The 13,843-nt window shown below is 40.0% G+C and overlaps 1 protein-coding gene across 3 annotated transcripts in view; it reads left to right on the plus strand.

The window, feature by feature from the left end:
• The window catches only part of INPP5F (inositol polyphosphate-5-phosphatase F), a gene marked incomplete at both ends in the record, with an annotated part of 123,055 nt that overhangs the window by 55,474 nt on the left and 53,738 nt on the right, over window positions 1–13,843 (plus strand). For all 3 annotated transcript variants that reach the window (XM_080694538.1, XM_080694539.1, XM_080694540.1), the window contains one exon: window positions 12,888–13,024. In XM_080694538.1, the coding sequence (XP_080550664.1) occupies window positions 12,888–13,024 (137 nt within the window). The remainder of the gene's footprint in view (window positions 1–12,887; window positions 13,025–13,843) is intronic.

Below are 13,843 nucleotides of genomic sequence, written 5' to 3' on the forward strand. Positions count from 1 at the left end.
GTTGAGTTTCTTGAGTTCTCTGTATATTCTAGATATTTAGTCCTCTATCGGTGGTGTAGGTGGCAAAAATCTCCTATTCAGTTGGCTCTCGATTGAGGTTCTTGATAGTTTCCTTTGCTGAACAGAAGCTCTTCAGTTTCATGCAATCCCATGTATTGATTCTCCTTTTAATTTGTTGTGCCTTTGGGGTTTTGTTGAGGAAATGTTTGTCTGTGCCTATGTGTTGTAGTGTTGGACCTATGCCCTCTTCAAGGAGCTTCAAGGTCTCTGGTTTAATTTCCAAGTCTTTGATTTTTCGTGAGTTGATTTTTGTACAGGGTGAAAAAGTGGGATTAATATCCAATTTTCTGCATATGGTTAACCAGTTTTGCCAACACCATTTGTTGAAGAGGCTATCTTTTTTCCAGTGTATGTTTTTGGCCCCTTTGTCAAAAATCAATTGGCTGAAAGTGTGTGGACTTGTTTCTGGGTTTTCTATTCTGCTCCGTTGGTCTATATATCTGTTCTTTTGCCAGTACCATGCTGTTTTTATTACAATGGCTTTGTAGTATAGTTTAAAAGTCAGGTATTGTGATTCCTCCTGCGTGGTTTTTGTTGCTGAGAACTACCTTGGCTATTCTGGGCTTTTGTTATTCCAGATAAATTTAAGGACTGATTTTTCTATGTCTGTGAGGAATGATCTTGGTAGTTTAATGGGCATTGCATTAAATCTGTAGATCACTTTTGGGAGGATGGCCATTTTAATGATATTTATTCTGCCAATCCATGAACATGGAAGGTCTTTCCATCTTCTAAGATCTTCTTCGATTTCTTTTTTCAGTGTTTTCTAATTTTCTTTGTAGAGATCTTTTACCTCCTTGGTCAAGTTTATTTCTAGGTATTTTATTTTCTTGTGGGAGATCCTGAGTGGAAGTGTTTTCTGAATTTCTTTTTCAGTTGATTTATGGTTGGTGTACAGGAAAGCTTCTGATTTTTTAAGATTGATTTTGTATCCAGATACTTTGCTGAATTTGTTGATCGGTTTTATAAGCCTTTTGGTTGAGTTTGTTGGGTTTTCTAAATATAGTTTCATGTCATCTGCAAATAGTGAAAGCTTAAGTTCTTCTTTTCTTATTTGTACTCCTTTGATTTCCTTTTCTTGCCTTATTGCTCTGGCTAGAGTCTCTAGTACTATATTGAAGAGAAGTGGTGATAGTGGACATCCTTGTCTCGTTCCAGTTTTTAGGGGGAATTCTTGAAGTTTTTCCCCATTTAATATGATGTTGGCAGTGGGCTTATTGTAGATTACCTTAATAATGTTGAGATATGTTCCTTCTTTTTTTTTAATTTTATTTTATTGGTGCACTGTATTCATACATCATAGTGGGATACAAACTTTTGTAGACATACATGCACACATCGCCCAGTCAGCCCCCACCCGATCCCCACCCCATTCTCTCCCCATCCCTCCTTCCCATGCTTGGCTTAGTGGTTGACATCTAGCATTATAGCAATTTATCCAAAATTAAAAATGATAATCTCACATAACAGTTTCATTTGTCTGATACCAAGCGTTTGATGATTTAAAGATAGCATTTCAATATTTCTTTTTGCTTTCTTTCTTACTAGAGCATATTTTTTTTCTGTTTTTTTAGGTGAAACTATCATATATTTATATATTTATTTTTCAGAAAAAAATCTATCCTAATATGGAATATGAATTCTAGATACCCAAAACGATCTTGAAAAAGAACAAAGCTAGAAGATATATATTTTCTGATTTCAAACCATATAAAGCTACAATAATTGAAACAGTGTAGTACTGTTCTAAAGGCAGATATATAGACCATTGGAGTTAAATACAAGCCTAGAGCTAAATTCTTCCCTATATTGTCAAGTTATTTTTGACAAGGTTTCCACGAACATTTGGTGGTGGAAATAATAATCTTTTAACTAAATATTGTTGAAAAATAATAATTACATGGAAAAGAATAAAATTGGACCTTTACCTAATCCCATATACAAGTATTAACTCAAAATAGATAAAAGACCTAAATATAAATCTTAAGACTATAAACTTTTAGGAGAAAATCTGGGTCATAAAACCTCACAACATTGAAATTGGCAGTGATTTCTCGGATATGATTTCAATGGCACAGGCAACAGAAGAATATACAAACTCCCTAAAAAATAAAAGAAAATATTGTATATCCAAAGACAATGTAAACAGAATTAAAAGTTACTAATAGAATTGGATAAAATATTTCCAAATGCTGTATCTGAAGGTATATTAATATTCCAACTAGAAATCCTAAAAATTAACAACAATAAAGGCAAACAATACAACTTAGAGATAGGTAAAAGACTAACATAAATAATGAATCTCCACAGATAACCAATCTTAGTTGTCTGTTGGATGGAAACTCTTGTTTCTCTGATTCTGGTGAGTGTTACCTATTTCTTCTTTGTAGTTAATCTCTTTGAGTATTTTCTCTAGCGCTGGTTTTGAAGACATAAATTCCTTCAGTTTCTGTTTGTCATGGAAGCTTCTTATTTCTCCATCTAATTTGATAGAAAGTTTTGCTGGATAGGAAATTTTTGGCTGGAAGTTGTTTTCTTTCAGAGTTTGGAATATGTTACTCCAAGCCCTTCTGGCTCTCATGACTTGGTTTGGGAAGTCTGGAGTGATTCTAATTGGTTTGCCTCTGAATGTCAGTTGACCCTTTGTTTTTGTTGCCTTTAAGATTCTCTGCTTGGCTTCCACATTGGTCATTTTGACAATTATATGGCGTGGGGATCCTCTTCTCCGATCCTGTCTAAAGGGAGTTCTATAAGTTTCCTGGACCTGTGTATCAACCTCTTGCTCTATGTTTGGAAAATTTTCTGCTATTACTTCCTTGAAGAGATTGTTGATCCCTTTGGTTTCACTTTCTTTTCCCTCCTCTATTCCAATTATTCTTAGGTTAGCTCTCTTAAAATGGGCCCATATTTCTTCAATGTCAGATTCCTGCTGTTGGATACTTTTTTCTAGATTAGAAACTATGCATTCATTTTTGGAATGATCATCTTCTAAGAGCGAGATTCTGTTCTCCATGTGGTCTAATCTGTTGTTTGTGCTTTGAATTGAGGCCTTTACTTCATTAATTGCATCCTTTATCTCTTTTTGGCTCTCTCTGAGTTCTTTTCGAAGCACCTCTATTATTTCTACAGTTATTTTCCTGATTTGATCTTCTAGAAATCTCTGATTTTCTGTTTTATCGGGTTCTGATGTTGTGGGGTTGTGGGCATTCATTGCTCCAGTGTTATTCCTCTTTCCCATGATTTCGGAGGTTTGTGCCTTCTCTGGGTTCTTCCCTTGGGTCACTATGGCTTCACTTAAGGTGCTCTGGATCTCGAGTCTGTATTATCTCAGACCCCACTACTCCTTTACTGGGTTGTATCACAGAGTCTCCGACCCAGGGAGTCGATAGAGGCTGCTTTAAACTATGGGGGGTGCCAGGTTGCACGTTTTCCTATGGTGTGATATCTCTGCCACCACCACTCCCTCACTGGGTCAAGTCCCAGGAGGCACAATACTGCGATTTCTCCTCTGTGGCCCGCAATTTGACTCACTGTTCTTGAGTACGCAGATGTAGCTGTACTGGACTCGGTGAAATCACTGCTGCTGCCGCTGCCGGTGGCAATATGGCGCCTCTGCCACGCCCTCGGCCATGAGGCTGGTGTATTTTTTCTTCTCTGGTTTTGATTTCCACTCTGAATCCCTGCAGCGTGTGCTGAGCTCAGCCACTGGGAGCTTTAAATGCTGTCTGCGCCGAAAGATCCCGCCTGGCTGTTCTGCAGCGGCTCTCCTGGCTTGCTGTAGCCGTCCGTTGAGTTCGCCGCTGCCGCCGGCAGTATGGCGCTGCTGCCGCGTCCTCGGGCGCGTGTGTCTCCTCTGTGGCCCTGAGCTCTGTTCTCAGTCCGCTTTCTCTCTGGAGCCTGGTGGTTTTTTTTGTTTTTCTGGTGATGGTGTTTTCTGGCTATGAAAGGCGCTCTTTTTGTGGTAATGGAGATTGGTTGTTAGCGGGACTCTTAAGCCCCGCTTTTCTCGGTCGCCATCTTCCCGGAAGTCGAGATATGTTCCTTCTATTCCAATTCTCTGCAGTGTTTTTATCATAAATGGATGTTGAATTTTATCAAATGCTTTTTCAGTGTCTATTGAGATGATCATGTGGTTTTTGTCTTTGATTCTGTTTATATGATGAATTACATGGATTGATTTTTGTATATTGAACCAGCCTTGCATCCCTGGGATGAACCCTACCTGGTCATGGTGAATGATTTTCTTGATGTGGTTTTGAATGTGTGTTGCTAGTATTTTGTTTAATAGTTTTGCATCCAAGTTCATCAGAGATAAAGGCCTGTAGTTTTCCTTCCTTGAACTGTCTTTATTCGGTTTGGGTATTAGTGTGATGTTGGCTTTATAGAATGTATTTGGGAGAGTCCTGGTTTTTTCTATTTCCCGAAATAGTTTGAGTAGTATTGGGATTAGCTCTTTTATAAAGGTTTTATAGAATTCATTTGGGAAACCATCTGGTCCTGGGCTTTTCTTTGATGGTAAGCTCTTTATTGCTGTTTCAATCTCTTTGATTGTTATTGCTTGGTTTAAGTGTTCTATATCTTCTTGACTCAGTTTAGGAAGGTTGTATTTATCTAGGAAGTTGTCTATTTCCTCTAGATTTTCCATTTTGTTGGAGTATAGTTTTTCAAAGTAGTTTCTGATAATCCTCTGGATTTCTATGCTGTCAGTAGTAATGTCTCCTTTTTCATCCCTTATCTTCATAATTTGGGTTGATTCTCTCTTTTTTTTAGTTAGGTTGGCCAGTGGTTTATCAATCTTGTTAATCTTTTCACGAAACCAGCTTTTGGTTTTGTTGATTTTCTGTATTTTTTTTTAATTCTCTATTTCGTTAATTTTTGCTCTAATTTTAATAATTTCCCATCTTCTGCTGGCTTTGGGGTTCAATTGTTCCTGCTTTTCAAGGGCTGTGAGGTGTGTCATAAGGCTATTTATTTGAAGATTTTCTGTTTTTCTTATGTGAGCACTCAGTGCTATAAATTTTCCTCTTAATACTGCCTTCAAAGTGTCCCAGAGGTTTTGATATGTTGTTTCTTTATTTTCATTTGTTTCTAGAAATTTCTTGATTTCACCTCTTACATCTCTTATGACCCATTCTTCATTCAGAAGTGTGGTGTTCAGTCTCCACATGTTTATGTTGTTTCTCTGGGTCTTCTTATAGTTGATTTCTAGTTTCATTCCATTATGGTCTGAAATGACACAGGGAAGTATGTAACATTTTTTAAATTGCTAGTGCTCATTTTGTGTCCCAGGATGTGATCTATTTTGGAGAAATTTCCGTGAGCAGCTGAGAAAAATGTAAACTCCTCTGTAGTTGGGTGAAATATTCTATATGTGTCCAACAGGTCCATTTGGTTAATGGTGTTCTTTAGTTCTGAGACATCTTTACTGACCCTTTGTCTGGAAGATCGGTCTAGTGTTGTGAGAGGTGTGTTGAAGTCTCCCAGTATTATTGTATTGGGATTTATGTGTGACTTCATGTCACATAGAGTTTAATTTATGAAAGTAGCTGCCCCTATGTTTGGGGCATAGATGTTGATTATTGTTATTTTCTCTTGCTGGACTATTCCTTTTACCAGTAAAATGTGACCTTCTTTGTCTCTTCTAATAAGTTTGGGTTTGAAGTCTAACTTGTCTGATATCATAGTTGCTACTCCTGCTTGTCTTCGAGTATCATTAGCATGGATTACCTTGCTCCAGCCCTTTACCTTGAGTTTGTTCCTATCTTTACTTGTAGGGTGTGTTTCTTGTAAGCAGCAGATGGATGGATTCTGGCTTTTAATCCATTTTGCCACTTTATGTCTTTTTATTGGGGAGTTGAGGCCGTTTACATTCAGTGTGATTATAGAGAGATAATTTTTAATTCCCAACATGTTAAGATCTTATTTCTGTTTGAGATACTGTTTATTCTTCTTTGCTTAGTTGTCTGCTGGATGGGAATTCTTGTTTCTTTGGTTCTGGCGTGTATTACCCATTTCCTCTTTGCAGTTAATCTCCTTGAGTATTTTCTCTAGCACTGGTTTTGAAGACATAAATTCCTTCAGTTTCTGTTTGTCGTGGAAGCTTCTTATTACCCCATCTAATTTGATAGAAAGTTTTGCTGGATAGGAAATTTTTGGCAGGAAGTTGTTTTCTTTCAGAGTTTGGAATATGTTACTCCATGCCCTTCTGGCTTTCATAACTTGTTTTGGGAAGTCTGGAGTGATTCTAATTGGTTTGCCTCTGAATGTCATGTGGCCTTTTGTTTTTGTTGCCTTTAAGATTCTCTGCTTGGCTTCCATATTAGTCATTTTGACAATTATGTGGTGTGGGGATCCTCTTCTCTGATCCTGTCTAAAGGGAGTTCTATAAGTTTCCTGGACCTGTGTATCGACCTCTTGCTCTATGTTTGGAAAATTTTCTGCTATTACTTCCTTGAAGAGATTGTTGATCCCTTTGGTTTCACCTTCTTTTCCCTCCTCTATTCCAATTATTCTTAGGTTAGCTCTCTTGAAATGGGCCCATATTTCTTCAATGTCAGATTCCTGCTGTAGGGTTTTTTTTTTCTAAATTAGAAACTATGCGTTCGTTTTTAGAATGATCATCTTCAAGAAGTGATATTCTATTCTTCATGTGGTTTAATCTGTTGTTTATACTTTGAATTGAGGCCTTCATTTCAATGATTGCATCCTTTATCTCTTTTTGACTCTCTGAATTCTTTTTGAAAGTCCTCTATTATTTCTAAAGTTATTTTCCTGATTTGATCTTCTAGAGATCTTTGGATTTCTGTGTTATCAGATTCTGATGTTGTGGGGTTGTGGGCATTCACTGCTCCATTATTATTTCTCTTTCCCATGATTTTGGAAGTTTGTGCCTGCTCTGGGTTCTTCCCTGGGTCACTTCGAGTTCACTTAAAATGCTCTGGATCTCGAGTCTGTGCTATCTCAGTCACCACTACTCCTTTACTGGGTTGTATCACAAAGTTTCAGATCCAGGGAGTCAATTGAGGCTGCTTAGACCATGCAGGGTGCCAAGTTGGGCGTTCTCCAGCGAGGAGTTGTGACTAGGGTATGATATCTCTGCCATCACCACTCCCCCAAAGGGTTGCACTGCTAAAATCCGACCCAGGGAGACTATCTGCGCAAGTCCCTGGGAGTGCAGTACTGGGATTTCTCCCCTAGGGGCCGCAATTTGACTCACGGTTGTTGAGTGCGCTGATGGAGGTGTAGTTAACTCGGTGGATTCGCTGCTGCCGCCACTGGCAATATAGCACCACTGCCATGCCCTCACCCGTGATGCGGTGTATTTCTTCTCTGGTTTTGAGCTCTGCTCTGAGTCCCTGCCAGGTGTGCTGTGCCCGGCCCTTGGGAGCTTTAGATGTTCCCTGCGCCGATAAAACTGCTGACTGCCGCCTGGCTGTTCAGCACCTGCTCACCTCGGCTCGCTGTCCACCCCTGCTCTCTGGAGCCTGGTGGCTGGTTGAGTGCGTTGGTCTTCAGCCGTCCGGTGAACTCTCCGCTGCTGCTGGCAGTAAGGCGCTGCTGTTGCGTCCTCGGCTGTGAGGTTGGTGTAGTTCTTCTCTGGTTTTGAGCTCTGCTGAGTCCCTGCGGGGTGTGCTGATCCCGGTCCTTTGGAGCTTTAGACGCTCCTTGCGCCGAAGAAACTGACTGCCCCCCGGCTGTTCAGCAGCGGCTCACCTCGGCTCGCTGTCCACCCTTCCTCTCTGGCACCTGGTAGCTGGTTGAGTGCGTTGGTCTAGGGCCGTCCGGTGAACTCGCTGCTGCCGCCAGCAGTAAGGCGCTGCTGCTGCATCCTAGGCCGCAAGGCTGGCGTACCTCCTCTCTGGATTTGAGCTCCGTTCTGAGTTTCCCTCCTCTCTGGAGCCTGGTGCTGCTAGGGAAGATGTAGGCTGCACCGCTCCTCGCCGAGGCTCCAGCTGTGAAGTGGCCACGGTTCTACTGCTCCGCGCCACGGCTCTGGCCGCTTCGCTTCGCCCCGCGGCTCTGGCTGCTCCGCGCCACAGCGGGCATGGCACTTTGGGCTGGTTTCTTTCTGGTGTCTTGTTTTTCCAGCCCTTTTTCTCTGTCCCTTGTATTTACACTTTATTTCTTTGCTGGTGGTGTTTTCTGGCTCTGAAAGGTGCTGGTTTTGTGGTAATAAAGTTTGATTGTTAGCGGGACTTGTAAGTGCCGCTTTCCTCCATCGCCATCTTCAAAAGTTTTTTAAATTGGAGATTGAACCCAATGGCATGTTACTGCTGAGCTATATCTCTAGGCCTTTTTATTCTTTTTATTCTTTTTTTTTTGGGGGGGGGTGCTGGGGATGAAATCCAGGGACCTTCTACCTCCAGGCTACACTCCCAGACCTCTTTTATTTGGAAACAGGGTCTCACTAAGCTGAGGCTTGCTTTGAACCTGTGCTATCCTCCTGTTTCAGCCTCCCAAGTACTGGGATTACAAGCGTGTGCCACCACACCCAGCTTCCTTTTTATTCTTATGTTTTGAAACAGGGTCTTGTAGGGTTGCTGAGGCTTTCACCAAGTTGCTGAGGCTGGCCTCGAACCTAGCATTACAGATTATGTGTTAGGATTTTATTACATATTAGGTGCTTGGTAACTTTGATCCACGCCTGATGAATTTCCAGCGCATTGTAGATCCTCATTATGTTTAATGAGAACAAATAGTTTAATGCCCTAAAACTTTGGAGTAAGATTTCACCCTGTTTTATACAGAATTATGAAATGTTTTCAGATTTTACATTTATGAAATGTTTGAAGCACACATCTAAAGCATTATCTCTAAAATGAGAGTTTGGGTTAGTATTTGGGGGAATAAATGGAGAAAGTTGAAAATACTATATATCTCTTTTCAAAGTTTTTTCTCACATAGGAGATATATGTAATTTATAATAAATTCCTGAAATATTATTTCAATAATTTTTTATTTTGGGATGTAATAGGGAAGTCTTTTTTTTTTTTTTTTGGTGGTACTGGGATTCCTGGAAGCCCTTCTACCTCCGGGCTACACTCCCAGACCTATTTTTATATTTTTATTTGGAAACAGGGTCTCTTAAGCCAGCGCAAGCGGCTGGCTTTGAACCTGCATGATCCTCCTGTCTCCGCCTCACAAGCACAGGGATTACAAACGTGTGCCACCACGCCCGGCTTTAGGGAAGTCTTTTTAAAGGATTAGTCTTATAAACTGAGAACTTATTTTACACACTCTTTTTCATGGACTATTAAATAGAAATTAGAGCCAGTTGTGGCGGCACATGCCTGTAATCCCAGTACTTGGGTAACTGAGACTCAAGGCCAAAGTTAGCAACTTAGTGACACCCTGTCTCACAATTAAAAATATAAAGGTCTGGAGATGTAGCTCAGAGGTGGAATGCCCTTCGGTTCAATCCTCAACACATCAATAAATAAATAATTTGGATCAAAAAGCTGTTGGAGCTTTACTTTTTTTTTTTTGCTTCTTTTTCTCTTGTATTAAGGAATTATTTTGTTTTACCATTTCGCTCTCAATCTCCTCAGGATGTGGACTAATTTTATTGATCTTAATATACCCTTAGTTTCTGAATTACCAACCTGTACCATTCTGAAAAATTTACCAACCAGAGTAAAATATGCAGTTTATTGTCTTTATTCTCACAAAATATCGTTTTGTAAAGTAACTTAGATGTTTCTTCCCTATCTCCTACAATGTGGTTATATTTTAGATGTAATAGAAGGAGTTACCTTTTTTTTTTTAAGTTCCTTTCACGTTCTGGTTGATTTAACTGTTCTTTACTTTGGGGTTATGTGAAACATTCCTATTGCTCTAAGTGTCAGAACCATACTCAGACCATTCTGTTTCACAGGATATTCTCAAAACTTTCCTTTCCTCTCATCTTTTAAGTCCCATTTCCATTTCTCCTTTCTTTCCATCCCATATCCATCTGCCTTCTTTAGATAACCAATATCATTAACTTACTGTTTATTGCTCCTTTTCCCTTTTTTGGTGGTACTGGGATTCCTCCTGGAACACTCCATGCTACACTCCCAGACCCATTTTTATATTTTTTATTTGGAAACAGGGTCTCTTAAGCCAGTGAGGCTGGCTTCGAACCTGCGAGATTCTCCTGTCTCCGCCTCCCAAGTGCGGGAATTACAAGTGTGCGCCACCACTCCCGGTTTCCTTTTCCTTTTTTTTGCACAAATAACTGTGTGTCTATATATTGTGTCACACATCCATTTGAGCAAAAAGGAGAAGCAAGATATGAGAAGGTGTGTGTGTGTGTGTGTGTGTGTACACACACACAATCTTTCTGAGGTGAAGCATCGCACAGTGCAGATACAGAAATTTCCCCCTTATCTGTGGGTGATCCATGTCTGGTGTCATCATAGCTGTCTTAGTCATGGAAGTGCCTTCTGTGATATTCACTCAGTGATGAAATTTCCTACAGAGCATTTTCCAGAAGGTATCCCCGTTATTAAGCAATATATGGCTGTACTGTGTTTTCCCTATACATACGCGCCTGTGGTAAAGTTTGATTTATAAGTTAGCGTTGGGCGTGGTAGTGCACACCTGTAATCCCAGTACATGAGAGGCTGAGACAGGAAGATTGCAGGATTTGAAAAATACAAAGGGCTGGGGGGTTAGCTTGGAGGTAGAATGCTCGTGGGTTCAATCCCTAGCACTGCAATGAATTTAATGAAATATAATAATTATAATGATAAACTATAAGAAAAGATATGTGATGCCCCTCTGTCCCTCAGAATACCTTATTGTACTGTACTCACCCTTTTTCCGGCGATGTGAAGTGATGCAGAACCTCTGTGAGGTGGAGGGCGAATGGCACGGACACTGACATCGTGCCGGGCGACCATGCAGGTTTACCCAAACACCAGCGCTGTGATGCTGCCCTTGTCAGACAGTGCAGCGTGACTGACGGGCAGCAGCACACAGTGCACACGCGCTGGAGAAAGGGGAGTTTATGTCCTGCGTGGGACAGAGCGGGATGGTGTGAGACTTCATTTACTACTCAAAGTGGCCTGTCATTTAAAACTTTGTTTTTTTTCTGAAATTTTCCACTTAATAATTTTGGACTCAAGTTTGATCATAAGTAACTGCAACTGCAGAAAGTGAAACCAGTGACTGAGTGGGTTTTTTTTTTTTTTTTTTGGTGTGTGTGCGTGCGCGCGCGCTCTCTAGTTTTAACACATCTTGTTATATCATTGTACTAGTCATGTGTTGTTTCTAACACGAGCGCATTCTGAGAAATGGGCCATTAAGTGATTTAGTCATTATGGGAACATAATTGTGTGTACTTACACAAACCTCGATGACATAGGTCAGTAACAGGAGCGGCCCCGATTCCGTCAAGGGGCCAGGACACACAGGCTGTATGAGGCTGCTGCCAGCATTTCATGGCATGATATTTCACAGTCAACTTGTTTTTGTTATGGGTAAGAGCTCACTTTAAACAGTGACAAGTCTGGGATGTACTTCAGTGGTAGAGCACTTGCCAGCATGCCTGGGGCCCTGGGTTTAATCCCCAGCTCTGCAAACAAAGCAAGTAAATAATGATGAGTATCGCATAGTATATGTATGAATTAGCAACATCCATCTAGTGTTATCTAGTATTATGTACTGTGTATTTATTGTATGTGTTCTGTTTTTACACAACTGGGCACAGTAGGCTTGTTTACACCAGCATCACTATAAACATGTCATAACATGTTGAGCTATGTTTTGACATCACTAGGCTATGAGAAGTTTTTAGGTCCATTATAGTTTTATGGAACTCCTGTTATTGAACAAAATTTTATCATACAGCACCTGACTGGAAAGCCATATTGTATCTGTTAATAACATCTCCAGTTGGCTCATTTAGTAATAAGTGCAGGAATCACTCCTTATCAGTTCATAGAACACTTCTTTATTTATGGTGCTGGGGATTACCTGGGGTTTTCTACCACTGAGCAATAACCCCAGCCCCATTAATTAACTTGTCAATTAATTAATTAATGGATTTACAGTACTGGGGAATGAGCCCAGGGGCATTCTACCTCTGGTCTACTCACAGCCCTATTTCATGTTTTAGTATCAAACAGGGTCTCATTAAATTGCTGAGTGCCTTGCTAAATTGCCAAGGCTACCCTCACACTTGTAATTCTCCCATCTCAGCCTCTCAGTACTGGGATTACAGGCATTTGCCACCATGCCCAACTAATAAAATATTTCAAATTCTTTTTTATAGGCACATAGTACTCCATTGTATGGAGGTGCCATAGTTTATTCAACCACTCTTTTGTGTCTGGACATTTAGGTTGTTTCCAATACTGTATTTTGCAATTACAGATTGCTGCAGTGAATAGTCTTGAGTATATATACTTTTGTTGTTGAAGTGTATCTTCAGGGTGAATTCCCAAGAGTGGGATTGCTGGGTTAAAGGTAAGTGTATGTGTTGTATTATTAGCTATTGCTAAATTTCCCTCCAGAAAAATTGTCTGTTGATATTTCCACCAGCATTGTTTATGGGAGTATCTGTTTCTCCACAGCTTTACTAGCAAATGTGTTGTCATAGTTTTTAATTGTTTCCAATCTGGTGACTGAGAATGGCATCACAGTGTTCTAATTTACATTTCTCTGTAAGATTGGCCATCTTTTCACGATTAAGGGCCATTTTTGTATCTTTGTTATGTGTTTTACCTTAAGAGGTTGTATCTGATACACTCATTTTTTTGTTATTGTTTGATTAGTTACCTCCAACTTGCTAGGACATTAGCACTCTATAAATATCAGATGTTAATATGACTTTTCCCTTTCAGATCTTCCATGGTGGCTTATTCTAATTCGGCAGAAAGCATTGGTGGGCAAACTCCCAGGAGACCATGAGGTCTGTAAAGTTACCAAAATTGCTGTGCTATCACTTTCTGAAATGGAACCTCAGGATCTTGAGCTAGAGGTAAGGGAAATTAAGGGAAATTTTGTTGGAACCTGATAAAATATTATAGCAAATATGAGGAATTGGTTAAATAGCCTGGGAACATGCGTTTTTATTTTTATTTTTATTTATTTTTTTGGATTTTTTTTTATTGGTGTACTGTATTTATACATAATAGTGGGATACAAACTTTTGTAGACATACATGCACACATCGCCCAGTCAGCCCCCACCCGATCCCCACCCCATTCTCTCCCCATCCCTCCCTCCCATGCTTGGCTTAGTGGTTGACATCAAGTATTATAGCAATTTATCCAAAATTAAAAATGATAATCTCACATAACAGTTTCATTTGTCTGATACCAAGCTTTTGATGACTTAAAGATAACATTTCAATATTTCTTTTTACTTTCTTTCTTACCAGAGAATATTTTTTTTCTGTTTTTTTAGGTGAAACTATCATATATTTATATATTTATTTTTCAGAAAAAAAATCTATCCTAATATGGAATATGGACTCTAGATACTCAAAACGATCTTGAAAAAGAACAAAGCTAGAAGATATATATTTTTGTCGGTCGCAGTGATGACTCTTACACGATCTTCCTCAAGCAGTTTTATTACCCCAGGTTCTTGTACAGTTCCCGTAGATCTTCTCTTCTCTCTCCCCAGAAATCCTCCCCTTATATAGAGCCCAACAGCCAATCAGCAGACCGTTCACGTGCACAACTCATGGGCACAGCCAGTCCATTGGCTGTTGCCCTATGGCATGCGGTGTTCCCGTGTATCTCATGCTCTTGTCGTCACTTCCTGAAAGCTGTTTACCACCTAAGCGCTCTGG

The sequence above is a fragment of the Muscardinus avellanarius genome (assembly GCF_963383645.1).
Source record: "Muscardinus avellanarius genome assembly, chromosome: 4".
Lineage (NCBI taxonomy): Eukaryota > Metazoa > Chordata > Mammalia > Rodentia > Gliridae > Muscardinus > Muscardinus avellanarius.